We start from the raw sequence: 19809 nt of genomic DNA, 5'->3' as shown, positions 1-19809 counted from the left end.
TTTGCCCAAAATAAGTATAACATGGAGGAATACATATTCACATCAGGGAGAGCATTAGGTAATAATTAGCAGGCTGCATTGTGAGCATATTTAACCTGATATCTTGAGACTTCATGCAGTCCAAAGGAAATCTCCTCTTTTAAGACTCTCTGAATATTTTCTGAAGTTTTGTCTACAGCTGTAAATACCCCACTTTAATTATTCAATTACTTTAAATTTGACTTGTAAATGACTCTGCATGCTTATTAGAGAACTACAAGCTGTCGCCATTTTATCCTATGACTGTGTTCAACTATTCCTAACTATTTAGAAATGAAGAGCATCTGTAGATTAAAGTTTGTCCAAAACTCTCTGCTGATGCTGGAACAGTGAACCCTAGAGAATCATCACAGGTAATGTGAACGTTCCAAATGTTTGACCACTAAACCTGATCATGAAATAATTTTTAATGAACATTATAAGAATAAAATGTACTCACTGTCAGACAGAGTTGATCCCTCTACAACGCCACTGAAAGGTCCATCAACACCATACCCATTAGACTGGACCGCAAATTCATACCTAGTGTATGGCTTCAGGCTAGTAATAATAATCTCTTCTACAGTGCTGGAACAGTCCAAAAATTGAATAAGTATTCATGTTGATTATAACATGTTACGTATGACTTGGATATAAGCATAACATTAGATTGGGTGTCAATGCATTGCTTTTACATTCACTTGAGCTTTTTACATATTTAAGTGCTTACTTTCACAGATGCAGTAATACATAGATGCACAAGCAACCAATAATTTATATACTTGACAATAAATCTGCTTAATTTAAAAAAGGTCCATGACATTATACATCTAATGGCATGCCTAAGGTGTAGAAACTAGTATTAATTAACTGATTTGCTCCTGGTTTACCACAGAGGAGTACAAGGTATCTCCAACACTAGCAGCATAAATTACCCGTCTCATCCAATCTTGTAAAACTTTTGTTGAAATCATCAATTTACCTACAGGTAACAGTATCTTGAATATCACTAATGTATACATAGTGGTTCACCATCTTTGTGAATGAAAACCCCATTTGTTCATTCTCAGTAAAATACACACACTCTCCATAAATACTTAATACATAGGGCAGTATCTTTATAGAATTGTAGCAATCCTGGATATTCCAGTGGTCTGCTGGCAGTCTTACTACAAGAGTAGCTGGCGTATCAGCTGTGCTTTTAATGTCTTATTTTGTGACATTTCAAAACATTTCTCTCATTATTAAGGCCTCGTAGACACTTCAGAATATTTGCCAGGCTCCTCCAGTCTTTGACCCACAGTTCCACAGGGCTCAAAGACTCTATGGCAGAGGCTCCCAGCCTTTTTTATGCCATGGACCCCTACTGTTAACCAAGGGGTCAGTGGACTCCAAGTTGGGAACCTCTGCTCTAAGATGTGAATCACTAATTTGGATGTATTGACTGCAACATTAGACATATTGCCAAGTTCTTAAACCACTGAATCCTTTTCTGATAAACTAAGCAACACTTGTTTTTTGGATCCGCTATATAAATGGTTTTACTGTGGTGGGAGGGGTGTTGGTGGTGTCAAAAATAACTTGTTGCTTAAACAAGACAAAATAGCCAAGTTAGATATCCAGGATCATGTATGTATCTGTTTTTTTTTAATTTTCTAGATCTTGACTGACCTGCAATATCCTCCCAGTATCATGTGTTTGCTTCTAAATTTACAATATTTTTTACTTTTTATTATCACATAGACTTCTATCAATGACAAAACAATTTAACAATTTCAGACTGACTTACATATTCTTCCCTGCAGGATAAACCCCATTTATCATGCTCAGGAAATCAAAATACCTAGGGCACTATGTTTATAGAATTGTAGCAATCCTGGATATTCCGGTGGTCTGCTGGCAGTCTTACTACAAGAGTTTTAATCTTCATTGTTAACAATTTGGAAACCTAACATTGAAAAGTGATAGTAACACATCCTAGTAAGTTTCAATGCTAACAACAAAAGTTTTAATTTACCAGTGCTAAAAATCAGGAGTTTGTTGAAATGTGAAACTATTTTAGTTATAAGATGCAAGTAGGGACTTAATAATACCATAATTATCCAAACTGCTTTGATGCCTCATTTTCAAAAGCCTTATTTGTTATGACAATAAGTAAGAAATAAGTAACTAAAGGTCTCATCATACAATTGCAATAGACATAGTGAGTTTTTAAAAATGTTGAGCACTGGTGACCATCCCGCTCCTGAGTAAAACAAGGGTAATATTTAAACATATGATCAATAATACAGTCTTTGAGAAAACTACCCATGCATAATAGCAAAAATCACATTTCATTGCCCATCTGTAATATAATTTTGTGTCATATGAACAAACCAATTTTGCCAATATGCTGAAAAGCAAGCAATGCACACAAAATGCTGGAGGAACTCAGAAGGCCAGGCAGCATCTATGGAAAAGAGTAAACAGTCAATGTTTCAGGCCAAGATCCTTCATCGGGACTCATCCCAAAACGTCAACCATTAACTCTTTTCCATAGACGCTGCATGACCTGACAAGTTCCTCCAGCATTTTGTGTGTGTTTGGATTTCCAGCATCTGCACATTTTCTCAAGTTTATGCTGAAAAACAGCCCCAGCTTAAATTTTGTCAGTATTGATCAGAGTACCAAAACCAACAGAACAGACAGCGATGTTAGCCAAACTAGGATGAAACTGGAGCTACCAAAATGGCAGTGTTCAACAACAGGATTTTAAAAATAGCAGGAAAGAGTCTGATCAGCTAAATTGCTATCCCAATTGATACTGGGAGTGATGGTTTTAAAGTTTCCACTTCCAAATGATCTTCATGAACTGTGGTGCCAAACAATCAAGATGCAAGGAGATCAATAAGGGCAAAAACTTCAGAAATGTGTATATCAATGAAGCAGGGTTTCAATATTGATTGTTGAAAATATAAGTCAGCAGGAGAGCTGAGCAGAGAGAAGTAGCTGAACACCAGTAAACAAAACTCCCTATTCTAATCAGTAGCAGTGAAAATTGCAGATGACTGCACTGTTTACCAATCTACTTTCTTTTAAAGTGATAAAAATAAATTAATTAACAAAAATTATAGTGACTAACACACACACCAAACAGGATGTATTCAGCATTAGATTGCAATTTTCCACACTGTGCAATTTGTCCTATCCCAAATTTTTCCTGCTCCTCGAGAGCATGGGAAAGGATCATCCCAGGGGTAAACATCAACAACTATGAATTGCCACCAACTACATATTTGCCCCAGAACTGTAGATAAGCAGTTCTTAGATGACAGAAACTAAACAAAGAAAAGGTTATCAAAACAAGGACCTGCATGATAGTCTGGTCCAGAAGGTCAAAGGATATTGGAAGAAAGTGATTTACAATTCGCTGGATGATGGGAGACAGAGGGTGGTAATGGCTGGACTTGAGTTCTTGACTGAAAATCTGTAACAAGGGTATATCACAGGAAACAAACAAGAGAAAATCGGCTGATGCTGGAAATCCAAGCATCAAACACAAAATGCTGGAGGAACTCAGCAGGCCAGGCAGCATTTATGGAAAAAGTACAGTCGACGTTTCGGGCTGAAACCCTTCGGCAGGACTGGCGAAAAAAGCTGAAGAGTAGATTTGAAAGATTGGGGGAGGGGCGAGAAAAACATCAGGTGATAGGTGAAACTGGGACGGGGAGGGATGAAGCAAAGAGCTGGGAAATTGATTGGTGAAAGAGACAAAAGGTCATGGAAGAATGAAAAAGGGCGGGGGGGGGGAGGATCACCAGAGGGAGGCCAATGGGCGGGCTGGGAGATAACATGAGAAAGGGAAAAGGGGATAGGAAATGGTGAAGGTGGGGGAGGCATCACTGGAAGTTTGAGAAATCGATGTTCATGCCATCATGTTGGAGGCTACCCAAACGAAATATACGGTGTTGTTCCTCCAACCTAAGTGTGGCCTTATCACAACAGTGGAGGAGACCATGGATGGACATATCGAAATGGGAATCAGAATGTATCACAGGGATCAGTGCTGGGGTTGTTGTTGCTTGTAACATATATAAATGATTGGGGGTATGATTAGTAAGTTTGTAAGTAGAATGAAAACTTGGGGAGTCATAGATTGCAAGGATGCAGTGGCTCAAAGATCAGCTTGAAAGTTGGATGGAATTTAATCTAGACAAGAGTGAGATAATGTATTCAGGGAGGTCAAATTCTAGTAGGACATGGAGTAAATAGCATTGTTGATATACAGAAGGACCTTAGATTGCAAGTGCTTAGACCCCTGAAAGCAGTTTCACAGGTGAAAAGTGTAGTGAAAAAGGCATTTGGTATGCTTGCCTGCACAGGCTGAGGGAGTAGAAAAGTTGGGGTGTTGCACAAAACATTCATTAGACTGCATTAGCAGTGTTACGTAGAGTTCTGATTGTCACAGTACAGGAGGGATGTGGTAATAATAGGGAGAGTACAGAAGAGATTCAACAAAACATTGCCTGAAATGGAATGCTGTATTTATAAGGAGAGAATAAATAGATGGGGGTTATTCTCATTGGAATGTAGGAGGCTAAGTGGTTACCTTGTAGAAGTTTATAAAATTATGAAAGGCATAGATATGATAGATAATCTTTTTTGTAGAACAATTAAGTCTGCAACTTAAGGGCATACGATTAAGGTGAGAGGAAAAAATGAAAGGAGATTTGAGGGGTATATTTTTCAGACAGAGGTTGGTGACTCTTTAGAATGAACTGCAAGAGGTGGTGATATGACCAGATACAATAAGTACGTTTGGAAAAAAAACAAGTAGCCTTTTTTTAGGAAAGGCTTGACAGATATGAGCCTAACATGGACAAGTGGTCATTAACAAAAGCAGGCATCTTGATAGGTATGGATGAGATGGGTTGAAAGGGGCTGTTTCAGTCCTGTACATTTCTATAATTTTATCTGGCATATACATACAGAATTAACACATGACAAAATCAAGATATTATCCAGCTATATCACAGATAAACAAGTGTAAAGTTTTCCCAGATTAGCCACCTATCTCATTCTTCAGTATAATTGTCCAATGGAACATCAGCTTCTCCAATGCACAAGACTGCCAAGCCACACAGAACTGGCTATATTGTGCAATCAACTTTGGTGAACACAAACACAGGCTCCAAATCACTAAAGGAATCTTCAACAACAATTAAGGGGACAATACCCTGTCCAATATTCTTGATAAAATTAGTTTCAAAATGGATTTTTCTTATTTTTAAAATGATCATTCTGAAATAATCAAGCTACGTAAAAAGTACTAGTATGTTTAATCCTAAAATTTTAATTCATAATTAGCTTTTCATGGGTTTTATCTGGGCATGTATACAGTTCAAATGAATATTACATGCTCATATGATATGCAAATTTTACTGAAATTGATTACATTCATTAAAAAGCATTCTACTCAAGCTTACCTGGTAAAGTAAGTCACAAGAGAAGCATTCTTCAGCCCCCAAGGATTGCAACGTACAGTGTAGTTTGCAATCTGGACTGTAGTGAATGGTGGTCTGTTCCAACGTAACCAGATTGCTCTGGAGCCATTAGGTTCTGCCCAAAGTTGGGTTGGAGGTGGCAGAAGCACAGGAGAATCTAAAGAGATAACTTGAGATGTATTTTATTCTTTCACATCTAGCCTTCAGCTTCAACTTCGTATAAATTGTTGAAAAGATAATAATTACACAATTTGACCAAAATATAAAAAGCACACACTGTCCAAGAAAAAAATGCTTCACTAAATATATCTTTCATGCAATGAGAAAATCGAATGCTTTTGTGCTCTAGTTAGGTGTGTGCTTTCTATGCTGTACACACTTCAGCATTTCTCTTTATCATACATTTTAAATGATTACCATTGCACCCTTTTTGTGGTTCTTACCCAATGTTAGAACAGGTGGCTTCTCTGTTTTTCCTTTCCATACAGCTGCATATCCATCATCTTGTTTGTTAAATGCAACCAGCTTGATTTCATACAGTCTGTCTGACACTAAGTGAAAAAAATACCCAAATAAATATTTTTGGAAAACTGTTTTGCCACAATATCAATTGATGTTACTGCCCAGTTCTTTTCAATGAGGACATCAATTAATATTAACAAAGGAGCAAGTATGTAGGGGTACATGAGCATAGTTTAGGCCAGTCTTTAATACTGAAGACAAGTACTTGATCTTTCATGCTAAAGAATGGCATTCTGAATGAGTGAAGAAAACATCATATCTTACCGGGCTGATCATACTTCTGTTATATTGACCTCCCTCCCATTCTCATCCAAGATCCCATACTTCTCTTACTTTTATTTGCAATGGGTGTAAAAGAGTGTTGAATACATATTAATGTTGCCACTCTATAGCCACATCGAGGATAGATAATAGGACAATGGGTCTTATAATCATAAGAAAAAAGTGAAGCATGTCACACAGCTCATTCAATTCCTACACTATATTGGCAACTGCATTGGTGCTGCTTCCAGCACCCCTGCCTCAAATTCACCTGGTCCATTTCAGACACCTCCGTTCCCTTTCCTGATCTCACTGTCTCTATCTCCAGAGACAGCTTATCCACTGATACACTATTACAAACTCACGGACTCTCACAGCTACCTGGACTACACCACACAGCTACTTGTAAAAACGCCATCCCCTTCTCTCAATTCCTCCAGATCCACCGCATCTGTTCTCAGGTTGAGGCTTTTCATTCTAGAACAAAGGAGATGTCCTCCTTTTTCAAAGAAAGTGGTTTCCCTTCCTCCATCATCAACACTGCCCTCAACTGCATCTCTTCCATTTCACGCATGTCTGCTCTTACCCCATTCTCTCACCACCCTACCAGGGATAGGGTTCCTCTTGCCCTTACCTACCACCCCACCAGTCTCCGCATCAAGCACTTAATTCTCTGAAACATCTGCCACCTCTAATGAGATCCCACCACCAAGCACATCTTTCCCTCCCCGTCAATTCTGCTTTCCCAGGAATCGCTCTCTATGCAACTCCCTTGTCCATTTGTCCCTCTCCACTGATCTCCCTCCAGGCAGTTATCCCTGCAAGCAGAACAAGTGCTACACCTGCCCCTACACCTCCTCCCTCACTACCATTCAGGGCCCTAAACAGTCCTTCCAGGTGAGGCGACACTTCACCTGTGAGTCTGTTGCGGTCATTTACTGTGTTCGGTGCTCCCGGTGTGGCCTCTTGTAAATCAGCGAGATCCAACACAGATTGGGAGACCGCTTCACCGAGCATCTATGCTCCATCCACCAAAACAAGCAGGATCTCCCAGTGTCCACCCATTTTTAATCCACTTCCCATTCCGATATGTCCAAACATGGCTTCCTCCACTGTCATGGTGAGGCCACACTTAGGTTGGAGGAACAATATCTTATATTCCATTTGGGTAGCCTCCAACCTGATAGCATGAACATCAATCTCTCAAACTTCCGGTAATGCCCTCCAACACCCCCCCTCCTTCATTTCCCATCCCCTTTCCCCTCCCTCGCCTTATCTCCTTGCTTGTCCATCGCCTCTAGCTGGTCCTCCTCCCCCCCGCCCACCCTTTCTTTCTTCCATAGCCTTATGTCTCTTTCACAAATCAACTTCTCAGCTCTTTACTTCATTCCTCACCCTCCAGGTTTTACGTATTACCTGGTGTTTCTCTCTCCCCTCCCCCACCTTTTAAATCTACTCCTCAGCTTTTTTTCCTCCAGTCCTGCCCCTAAGGGTTTTGGCCCAAAACGTCGACTGTACTTTTTTCCATAGATGCTGCCTGGCCTGCTGAGTTCCTCCAGCATCTTGTGTGTGTTGCAACGTACATCAATCTTATTTTTTCACTCTGTAACCATTATCTCTCAATTCCTTTAACTGTCTCAGAATTTACTGACCAAAGCCTAGAATACAGTCATCTATTACCCATCCGGGGGAGAAATCTTAGGATTTACAAGTACTGTATATGTGAACAAATTCTTATTTTGGTTAATAATGGGGTCATTTCCTTAATCATAAATTCTGCATTCTCACACAAGTCCTAGCCAGGGAAATGAATAGAGAATACCTACCTTATCATTGATTCTACAATTTTATACACCTCTCCCAAAATAACACACTGCCTGTTCAAGATCCCTTCATAAAAAGCCCCCTTTCCAATAAGCAATCACATATCTTTTCATTCTGTTGCTAAACATATATTTTAAGTAAGGCGATCAAAACTGAATTCAGTACTCCAGTGTGGCATGACCAAAGCAGTATACAAGTATAATCTGTGGCCTTATTACCATACTTCTAGCCGCTACAGAACCCAATAAACCCACAATTGTAGCAAGACTTTCTTCCTCTTATACTACAAAACACTTGCACAGAGGCTTTCTTACTGCTTCCCAAAGCAGCAGACTGACTTTATGATTAATACCAAAGATCAGTAAAATCCTCTAAATACCAAAATTGGTCTCATTGGTAAATATTTGTGTCCATTTTTAAATAACATGGATAAATTTATAGAACAGATATGAAGGCAATGTTGTATGTGTTAGCATTTTCAAGTTGATCTGGAAAGAAGTCTTCCTGTAGCCTCCAACAAATGACAATTGTTTGAAATTAAATATTCTTCCAAAAAAGTCTCATGGATAGAGCTTTATAAGAATGGAAAGAAACCCTAGCAATCAATGAAACAATTTCTTTTTTTTTTTTAGGTGTCTGCTCGCTCAGGTAATTCCATGGAAGAGCAAGTCTGTATCAGCACTCTCCATTGCTCCAAATCTCCCTGGTCCCAGGCTTCATGCAAGGATATCTGCAGATGAAGCACATGGCCAAGCCTGATTTTGTCCACGAGGTCAACTGCCTGTGGACACATTTTGGCAAATGTACAGGAGGACTGAAGTTTAGTTTCCATCAATTGTTAGATCCCTTTCATTTGCCAGAAGTAGGAAGAAGGAATACTGGCATAACACATCAAAGTTGCTGGTGAACGCAGCAGGCCAGGCAGCATCTCTAGGAAGAGGTACAGTCGACGTTTCAGGCTGAGACCCTTCGTCAGGACTAACTGAAGGAAGAGCTAGTAAGAGATTTGAAAGTGGGAGGGGGAGGGGGAGATCCAAAATGATAGGAGAAGACAGGAGGGGAAGGGATGGAGCCAAGAACTGGACAAAGGGGATATGAGAGGATCATGGGACAGGAGGCCCCGGGAGAAAGACAAGGGTGGGGGAGGGAACCCAGAGGATGGGCAAGGGGTATAGTCAGAGGGACAGAGGGAGAAAAAGGAGAGTGACAGAAAGAATGTGTGTATAAAAATAAATAACGGATGGGGTACGAGGAGGAGGTGGGGCATTAGCAGAAGTTAGAGAAGTCAATGTTCATGCCATCAGGTTGGAGGCTACCCAGACGGAATATAAGATGTTGTTCCTCCAACCTGAGTGTGGCTTCATCTTTACCGTAGAGGAGGCCGTGGATAGACATATCAGAATGGGAATGGGATGTGGAATTAAAATGTGTGGCCACTGGGAGATCCTGCTTTCTCTGGCGGACAGAGCATAGGTGTTCAGCAAAGCGGTCTCCCAGTCTGTGTCGGGTCTCGCCAATATATAGAAGGCCACATTGGGAGCACCAGATGCAGTATATCACCCCAGCCGACTCACAGGTGAAGTGTCCCCTCACCTGGAAGGACTGTCTGGGGCCCTGAATGGTGGTAAGGGAGGAAGTGTAAGGGCACGTGTAGCACTTGTTCCGCTTACAAGGATAAGTGCCAGGAGGGACATCAATGGGGAGGGATGGGGGGGACAAATGGACAAGGGAGTCGCGTAGGGAGTGATCCCTGCGGAAAGCAGAGAGAGGGGGGTAGGGAAAGATGTGCTTAGTGGTGGGATCCCATTGGAGGTGGCGGAAGTTACGGAGAATAATATGTTGGACCCAGAGGCTGGTGGGGTGGTAGGTGAGGACCAGGGGAACCCTATTCCTAGTGGGGTGGCGGGAGGATGGAGTGAGAGCAGATGTGCGTGAAATAGGGGAGATGCGTTTGAGAGCAGAGTTGATGGTGGAGGAAGGGAAGCCCCTTTCTTTAAAAAAGGACATCTCCCTCGTCCTAGAATGAAAAGCCTCATCCTGAGAGCAGATGCGGCGGAGACGGAGGAATTGCGAGAAGGGGATGGCGTTTTTGCAAGAGACAGGGTGAGAAGAGGAATAGTCCAGATAGCTGTGAGAGTCAGTAGGCTTATAGTAGATATCAGTGGATAAGCTGTCTCCAGAGACAGAGACAGAAAGATCTAGAAAGGGGAGGGAGGTGTCGGAAATAGACCAGGTAAACTTGAGGGCAGGGTGAAAGTTGGAGGCAAAGTTAATAAAGTCAACGAGCTCAGCATGCGTGCAGGAAGCAGCGCCAATGCAGTTGCCGATGTAGCGAAGGAACAGTGGGGGACAGATACCAGAATAGGTACTGAACATAGATTGTTCCACAAACCAACAAAAAGGCAGGCATAGCTAGGACCCATACGGGTGCCCATAGCTACACCTGTAGTTTGGAGGAAGTGGGAGGAGCCAAAGGAGAAATTATTAAGAGTAAGAGGAATACTGGCATGCTGCCTTTACACTACCAAGACTAATTTCTGTTCATTTACCTCAGCTTCATTAATACTACTTCAGTTATACTTTCGCCACTCAAAGTTCAAAGTTAATTTATTATCAAAGTACACGTATGTCACCATATACGCCCCTGAGATTCATTTTCTTATGGGCAATCACAGTAAAGACAAAAAACACAATAGATTCAATGAAAATCTGCACCCAATAGGACGGACAGCAACCAATGGGCGAAGAAAAAAATCAAACCATGCAAGTACAAAAAGAAAATAATAAATAAATAAACAAACGGACAAACAATAAATATCAAGAACATGCGGTGAAGAGTCCTTGAAAATGAGTCCAATTCAGTGATGGGCAAGTGAAGTTGAGTGGTTATCCCCTCTGGTTCAAAAGCCCTGATGGTTGAGGTGTAATATCTGTTAATTATTCGAGCTTGCCAACTGAAAACTTGCTCTCCACCAATTTTAACAAGTGGACCGCAATTTGTACCTCACTGTTAAGTATAATTAATGAAGCATGAAGTACAACTCCTTTTCTAATTCATGTTTTTCAGATAGTCAAGCTGTTGAGAGTTTTCAATACTGTTCATTTGTGCTCTCAAGGCAAATAAAAATCCATTCATGTGCACTGTAGCAGGGGAACTTGTTTCATTCACTTAGCAACAGGTGATGCAATTATTACTCAAGATTAAAATTCAAACACATTACATTCTTTTGCATAGTTGACTCTGCAAAAAGCAAGATAAATTTCAAATTCAGAAAGGTAACCAAGCACTTTGGTTGCATTAGCATGATATTACTTAGGCATGCTAAATTGGACATCAAATATATTCCTGACAACATTAACAAAGTTAGGTGTTAGACAAGTTTGAACATTATGCATATTTAAGTACAGAAACTCAAACATTTCCAAGAGCTCTTTCTAATGTGGCACACAACTCTGACTTAACTAGTATTTTTAGGGAAAAACAAAGTATGTGTGAAAAGAAAATCTGCAAGGAGGAACCAAATCCTTCAAGTGCAGGGGAAAAAGATGAGCTTCAAGATTCAAGTTTAATTTATCACATATACAAACATACAATGAGATGGTCGAGAGTGTGCTGGGGGCAGCAAGTGTCATCAACACAAAATATACTACAGCCCATCCCCGTGCTATGAACGCGTGACTTAGAGACACACCTACATACGAATGAGCTCCCATAATATTATTAAATTCAAATGTCCTACTACTTTCCTCTCTCTCTTCACATAGTATTTGTGTTCTTCCTTTATCAGTCTTGTATGTTTTTGATGCAATTCACTATAATACAGTGGAGGTATGGTTACCCTATCAAGTGATTGTTGTGTATTTTACGACTTATGGACAAAATCAATATACGGCCATCGGCAAAAATGAAACCTATTCATTACCTGGGCAGCCTGTACTGACATTTGATGCCAGCAACCCAGATTAATACAAAATAGAACAACTACCTCAGAATTTGTCCACTTGGCATTAACATAAATTTACGGATTGCAATTTTGGGATGGTGGTCCTAATCTCACAGAGGACCACAGTCTGAACATATTTCCAGAATCAAAATCAGAATCAGGTTTATTATCACCGGCATATGTCGTGAAATTTGTTCACTTAGCAGCAGCAGTTCAATGCAATACATAATGTAGAAGAAAAAAATTAAATAATAAATCAATTACAGTATACGTATATTGAAAAAACTAAAAATCGTGCCAAAAACAGAAATAATATATATTTAAAAAATGAGTTAATGTTCAAGGGTTCAATGTCCATTTAGGAATCGGATGGCAGAGGGGAAGAAGCTGTTCCTGAATCACTGAGTGTGTGCCTTCAGGGTTCTGTACCTCTTACCTGATGGTATTAGTGACAAAAAGGGCATGCCCTGGGTGCTGGAGGTCCTTAGTAATGGACGCTGCCTTTCTGAGACACCACTCCTTGAAGCTGTCCTGGGCACTTTGTAGGCTGGTACCCAAAATGGAGCTGAGTAAATTTAAAGCTCTCTGCAGCTCCTTTCGGTCCTGTTCAGTAGCACCCCGCCATACCAGACAGTGATGCAGCCTGTCATGGTACATCTATATAAGTTTTTGAGTATATTTGTTGACATACCAAATCTCTTCAAACTCCCAATGAAGTATAGTTGCTGTCTTCCCTTCTTTATAACTGCATCGATACGTTGGGACTAGGTTACATCCTCAGAGACCTTGACACCCAGGAACTTGAAACTGCTCACTCTCTCCACTTCTGATCCCTCTATGAGGATTGGTATGTGTTCCTTCGTCTTACCCTTCCTGAAGTCCACAATCAGCTCTTTCGTCTTACTGACGTTGAGTGCCAAGTTGTTGCTGTGGCAGCACTCCATTAGTTGGTATATCTCGCTCCTGTATGCCCTCTCATCACCATCTGAGATTCTACCAACAATGGTTATATCATCAGCAAATTTAAAGATGGCATTTGAGCTATGCCTAGCCACACTGTCATGGGTATATAGAGAGTAGAGCATTGGGCTAAGCACACACCCCTGAGGTGCACCAGCATTGATCGTCAGCAAGGAGGAGATGTCATCACCAATCCACACTGATTGTGATCTTCTGGTTAGGAAGTCGAGGACTCAATTGCAGAGAGAGGCACAGAGGCCCAGGTTCTGTAACTTCTCAGTCAGGATTGTGGGAATGATGGTATTAAATGCTGAGCTATAGTCGACAACAGCATCCTGACATAGGTGTTTGTGTTGTCCAGGTGGTCCAAAGCCATGTGAAGAGCCATTGAGATTGCATCTGCTGTTCACCTACTGTGGCGATAGGCAAATTGTAATGGGTCCAGATCCTTGCTGAGACAAGAGTTCATTCTAGTCAACCTCTCAAAGCATTTCATCCCTGTCGATGTGAGTGCTACCGAGCGATAGTCATCAAGGCAGCTCACATTATTCTTCTTAGGCACTGGTATAATTGTTGCCTTTCTGAAGCAAGTGGGAACTTCTGCCTGTAGCAGTGAGAAGTTGAAAATGTCCTTGAATACTCCCACCAGTTGGTTGGCACTGGTCTTCAGAGTCTTACCAGGTACTCCATCAGGACCTTCTGCCTTGCGAGGGTCCATCCTCTTTAAAGACAGTCTAACATCGGCCTCTGAGACAGAGGTGACAGGGTCATCAGGTGCAGCAGGAATCTTCACAGCTGTAGTTGTGTTCTCCCTTTCAAAGCGGGCATAGGAGGCGTTGAGTTCATCTGGTAGTGAAGCATCACTACCATTCATGCTACTGGGTTTTGCTTTGTAGGAAGTAATGTTTTGCAAACCCTGCTAGAGTTGTCGTACATCCGATGTTGCCTCCAACCTCGTTTGAAATTGTCTATTCACTCTTGAAATAGCCCTCCACAAATCATACCTGATTTTCTAGTACAGGTCTGGGTCGCCAGACATGAATGCCACAGTTCTAGCCTTCAGCAGATGATGTACCTCCTGTTTAATCTATGGCTTTTGGCTTGGGAATGTACAATAAGTCCTTGTAGACACACACTCATCCACATAGGTTTTAATGAGGTCGGTAAGAACTGCAACACACTCATCCAAGTTTGAAGATGAATTCTTCAAAATAGTCCAGACAACCGATTCAAAGCAGTCCTGTAAGTGCTTCTGCGCTTCCCTTGCCCATACCTTCTCGGTCCTTGCCACTGGTGCTACAGTTTTTAGTCTCTGCCTATACACTTTTTCTTAACGTCCAATATGTTGTTACTGACCACATACTGAACTAATCTTAAATTTTTAAAAACTTTACTGATTCCATGAGGGAAAGAGATCAAAATACTTTAATTCAGGTGGCACAATAGTGTAGTTAGGCGACATAATAGCGTAGTGGTCAGCACAACTCTTTACACTACCAATGACCAAGGTTCAATTCCCGTTGCTGACTGTAAGGAGTTTGTACATTCTCCCCGTGACCGCGTGGGTTTCCTCCAGATGCTCCAGTTTCCTCCCACAGTCCGAAGAGGTACTGGTCGGTAAGTTCATTGGTCATTATAAATTGTCCCATGGTTAGGCTAGGGTTAAATTGGGGGGTTGCTGGGCAATGCAGCTCAAAGGGCTCTATCTCAATAAATAAGTAAAACTAAGTAAGTTCGTAACAGCCTGAATGGAGCTACAAATTCTATATGAATTATTTACTCTAAATTTGCCACAATATTGAATGAGTTTGAAAGCAGTAAATCAAACACAGGAATATTTTACCTCTACAGATTAAAGACATAATGACCAATGGACCGAAACAGGTCAAGAAACTGATTATGGACAAAATAACTTATCAATTATAAGATGAGGAGACAGGCATACTAAAGCCTGTTATTCCATGGAAAAGAACATTTTTAAAAAGAGTAAGTTAGTAACAATAGCATGCTTTTCATGAAGTGTGCAATCTTGGACAAGATTTCTTCTTGAGAAGTCAGATTCTCAATATATCAGCATGAAAGGCAAGGTAAATGTGTAGAATTCTACAATCTAGACAAAGAATGCCAGATTCAGTAAGCATTGTTGATTAACTATAACAGAACTGGTGAAGATATCAGCCTATTTGTTAATAAAACATGTGAAACACAGTAAATTTCTTAAGTGATTTGGTACAACTTCTAGTTTCACTGAACACTAGAATTCTTTGATGCCAGAGATGAAGGATCTACAAGGAAATTCTAATATCGCTAGGAAAAAAAAATGTCCTTCATTCCTTCACCCACGATACCACAACTTTTCTGTGTAATTTCCTTCAGTGGAAGTAGATTCAATTGCAAGTTTAATTGACCAAAATAAAGCCAATAAAGATTTTTATATTCCCTTCCATAACTTAATTGTAATCCAAAAATCAGTAAAATTCCAGAGTTGATCTGCCAAATATTTCATCTTCAAAATTAAGCAGCAATACATTGAACAGCAGAGGAATGCTTTTATTTAAAGCATTTCCTGCAGGTCCATCAACGTGTAAGGAACCTTGTTTATTTCATCTCATCATTGACAAAATGGAAAATACTGAAAAGGAAAATGGTATCATTAATTCAAAGCTGATTAGGCTTGGATGCAACAGATTACATGTACATGGGGATATGGTTGCATTTCTAATTATTATACAAGATCTCTAGAGTGTGTACTTTAGATACATTTAGAGAAATGCTCAGGCACCATCTGGTGGTACAATAGTTTATGTGCAGTATCACCCCCTGACCTTGGAGGGTGCTTTCTCCCAAGAATGTCTTTTAGTGTTCTTTATGAACAGTGTAGGGTTTCTGCAAATGCTTTGCACAAATTTTCCATGGAAGCTATTTTGCTTGTACCTTTAAGTATTCAATATTTTCATATTTTCTGACATTTTACGTGCAGCATTTCAAAACTTTTTTATTTACTACAATTAGGTACTAAATTAAGTCTATGTTTTTGGGCAAACTGACAAATCCTCAACGCAGAGCAACTGAAAATGCTAAAATCGTTTTCTTTCCCTCACCTTCCCCAATCACCATTAAAATAGTAAAATGCTGCACATTACATCCCTATCATAAAATTTAACTCTCGACGAAAGATTTGAATAAAAGCTGAATTCAAATTCAATTCCAACTCTCTGGTCTATCGGCTTATTGCCTTAAGAAAAGCTACCATGTACAGCAGATGGGGATTAATAATTAGTATGTTGTACTTCCACTCAAAATTTTTGACACACTAATTTTAATATCAAGAGATGATTGATAAGTTATATTGTAAAACATGAACACTGAATGCAAATTTATTAATGTATAGTGATAAATAAAGTGATTTATGAGGGATTTTAGTATAAGGTATTGCATTCTATATGCCATATTATATTTTTGGATTGCTTCATTTAGCTTAAAGTCCAAAGTAGGATGTAGAGCCGACAACTCTGTGGATCTTGAAGTAGATTAGACCTAGCCCCTCATAAATTATCTAGATTGGGATATTTAAAAAAATGACTTAGTTGCAACAGAAGTACAACTTACATATCTGACAGTTGTTTGACTTGCAAGTAGGTATTTAATTTGGAAGCTAAGTAAAAATCAAAGATACAAAATGAATTTTTCGAGTTACAAAATTATGAGCTGTTGGAAGCATTCAACAGAATTTATCTTAATGTGCATTTCCTCTCAAAATTTTGGCTGAGTGAATCTAGGTTGATAAATTAAAGAACTGGGGCCAGAGAAAAACAATTTTATAAAGTTATGGCATTATGGAACAGATATTGAATGGGAAAGACATTTTAAGTACTTATGTTGGAGTAAATTAGGGATTGAAGCACTAAAGTCAAGCAAATGCAAAGATTACATAACTAACTTCATTGATGAAGAATTGTAACTAGTACTTCAATCTCTAACTTTATTTATTTCCTTTTGGAATCAGCACAGCTTTCCAAAAGCTATACAGTTCAATTAAAAAAAAAGAAACTCCCATAACTTACTATAACATACTGGTTCATTCAGATTACTAACCTAATCCAGTAATCTCATACTGCTTAATTTTTCTTCGAAGCCGGATTGGTCCCTTTGTCCAATGCTCATCTCCATTAGCTTCACTTAATTCTCTGCTCGAATCGTCTGCATCTGCCTCTCTGTAATAAAGCTTGTAACCCTGGATCTGGACTTGATTAGAAGGTGGTTGCCATGAAACCAGCAGAGAGTCTACTTTTGTCTTGACCTTCATTTCTGTAGGAGCAAATGGAACTGGAGCAAAGCAAAGCAGGTTATTATTAGATGAACCATTTCAACCTGATAACAGTAATTAGCTGTAACTGGATACATATGATTTATGCTCAAGTCAAATAAAGTAGTGGAGACTTTTGTCATTGTTATTTTTAATCCCATTTATCAGATATTTATGTTTTCAATGCACTAGCCTCACTTTTGTAATCAAACACCTTGGTTTCCAGTGCTTGTTCCAAACCAACTAGGACCGAGTAAACAGACTTCTCTTAGAAATATGAAGAATGTATCTGTGAGTTTACCTGCAATTACTGCTAGTTAATTAAAAATATAAAATTTGTTGACCCTTGTACCAATTGCCAGCCTGTGCACGTGGGATCAGAAAGCAAATTATATTTGACAACAGGGTGTGGTTCCCAAGAATTAGTGTAGAACAACTTTAATTACAACTAATCCTAATTTTAGTTTAAAACTGCTCTCCGAGCAAACAATCTAGCTACACAAGTATTCCAAATTTAATGCTTTCTATGATTTTTGACTACCGTAGTTGTCTAGAAATTAGCTGATAAAATTTGCACTCTTGGCACTGATGTAGATAACCATGGCTTGAACATAGTGAAATTTTAAGCACCAGTAACAAAATACATGCGGACCAATTTCTGTAATCCACTAACTGAATGAGTTTCAATCCACACTTCTATGAAAGCCTAGTTTAACATTTCCTAAGAGATGGGTAATGGATATGCCTAGGTAAATCATCATAGACAACAATTCTTCTGCAGTGAACTTGAAATAGGAATGGATATTACAAATTCCCTGCCATATGCCTAAATGCTCTAAGCATGTTTATTACCAAACAATGGAGAAGACAATATTTGTTTTATATTTTGCAAAAAGAAGCTTGCCCTTTATTAATCTGGAAAGACAATGTTCCTACCTGTTATTTGTTTACTTCTGTCAGGTATTAGGTGCTGGGTCCAATCTGATGGTGCACCATATCCCACACTCGTGCTTGCTGCAATCCGAACTTTGTAAACTTTCTTTGACTGTACTGTAGGAAGCGTGACTTGTGTTTCATTTCCATCAACTTCAATTGAATAAATTTGATCTGTTGTATAAACAGGGGTAGCACTTAATAGCAGTAGTTGAATTAAAGTGAATATTCTCTGCAATTGTATATCTTCACCCCAAAAATCTCAGAACTCGTTTCCTGGGTAATGTCCATCATGATGTATTCTCACAACGTCAGTCTAAGCTTCAACTGACATTTGATTCATGCTGTGTAATTTAGCCTTATTCCTTCAGCTAATCAAGATGATAAAGATTTGCACTAATCTCCTATTCAAGGCTGAGCAATTCTAAGCACATTGAATTAAGTATCCACTTTGGACAATAACCTTAGCTGCCAGTGATCAATTGAATTTAAATTCAATGAGTAAAGAGCCACATGCTATTACCCAAAAGGACAAGTCTGTTGAAGTTACTTCTCTGTGGACAGGCAACATGACAATCATATGTAAGGTTCAATGGTACAAACAGAAACATAATTAATGCTAAGAATGTAGCAGAACAGAGCAAGCAAGACAGTGAATGATTCAAATTGCAGGCACCAATTGGAACTGCTATGCTATATTCTCAGCATTTTATCTAGAGCATGAAAGAGAGTGGATGAGAATAAAGTTCTTGTCTCTAACAGAGATTGAAGTAACACAGGGAAATTACAAACACAACAGTCATCAAGTTAAGATACCAGGATATTGCGCTTTGTATCAACTAAGAATGATGAGCAATAATATTACTTAAGGTGACTGCTATTTCACACAACTGAGAGAAAAGGCTGTTAAGATTACCATTCCAAAAATAGGTTTAATATTAAAGTTCTAAGTCACTGTATGCCTAAGTACAAGGAAAATGAAAAGCAATACAGTATATTCAAAATAAATACATATCCAATAGCTCAAGTGGCAAAATACGTACCTTCTTTCAACATGCAGTAATCAATTCGGTATTTTGTTATTTTACCATTGCTAAGTTCTGGAGAGAGCGGAAGCCATGTTACCCGAACATCAGTGTGAGTGGTAATCGACAAGGATGGTTGAGGGCCAGTACTTGGTACTGTTCAGAAACAGGATACAAACATTAGAACTTTAATGATTGGATAAAGATCAATACACAAAATAAATTTCAATCGAGTTAAGGATCCAAGCTCTTTTATTGCAAAATAATTTGTAGAGTATTTCATTAGTGATCAAAATTGTGGTTGGTGACATAGAAGGGAAGTAATTGTGATTACCTGCTTCCAGAAAACTCAGAATTATGCAGACCATCTAAGTCTGGGCCTTGCCAAGTAAAATTGAATGGGGTTTTTATTTTGTTAGTGTGCTTCTCCATAATGTTAAGTATACTTAAGAGGAAAAGTTATGCTGGGAGAAAAGCTCTGCATAATATTTTCATGAACAGCTGAGGAAATAACCAGACAGAAAGGAATAATA

At 39.3% G+C, this 19809-nt stretch overlaps 1 protein-coding gene across 1 annotated transcript in view; it reads right to left on the bottom strand.

The window, feature by feature from the left end:
- Nucleotides 1-19809, bottom strand: part of igdcc4 (immunoglobulin superfamily, DCC subclass, member 4) — a 183522-nt gene that overhangs the window by 38946 nt on the left and 124767 nt on the right. Inside the window, exons 9-14 of the mRNA XM_063066033.1 lie at nt 19295-19432; nt 18255-18425; nt 17108-17338; nt 5945-6052; nt 5484-5658; nt 479-606 (exon numbers count right to left, since the gene is read on the bottom strand). Of these exons, the coding sequence (XP_062922103.1) occupies nt 479-606; nt 5484-5658; nt 5945-6052; nt 17108-17338; nt 18255-18425; nt 19295-19432 (951 nt within the window). The remainder of the gene's footprint in view (nt 1-478; nt 607-5483; nt 5659-5944; nt 6053-17107; nt 17339-18254; nt 18426-19294; nt 19433-19809) is intronic.

Source organism: Mobula hypostoma, chromosome 13, assembly GCF_963921235.1.
Source record: "Mobula hypostoma chromosome 13, sMobHyp1.1, whole genome shotgun sequence".
NCBI classification, from domain to species: Eukaryota; Metazoa; Chordata; class Chondrichthyes; order Myliobatiformes; family Myliobatidae; genus Mobula; species Mobula hypostoma.
This window is presented reverse-complemented; position numbering and strand designations above follow the sequence as displayed.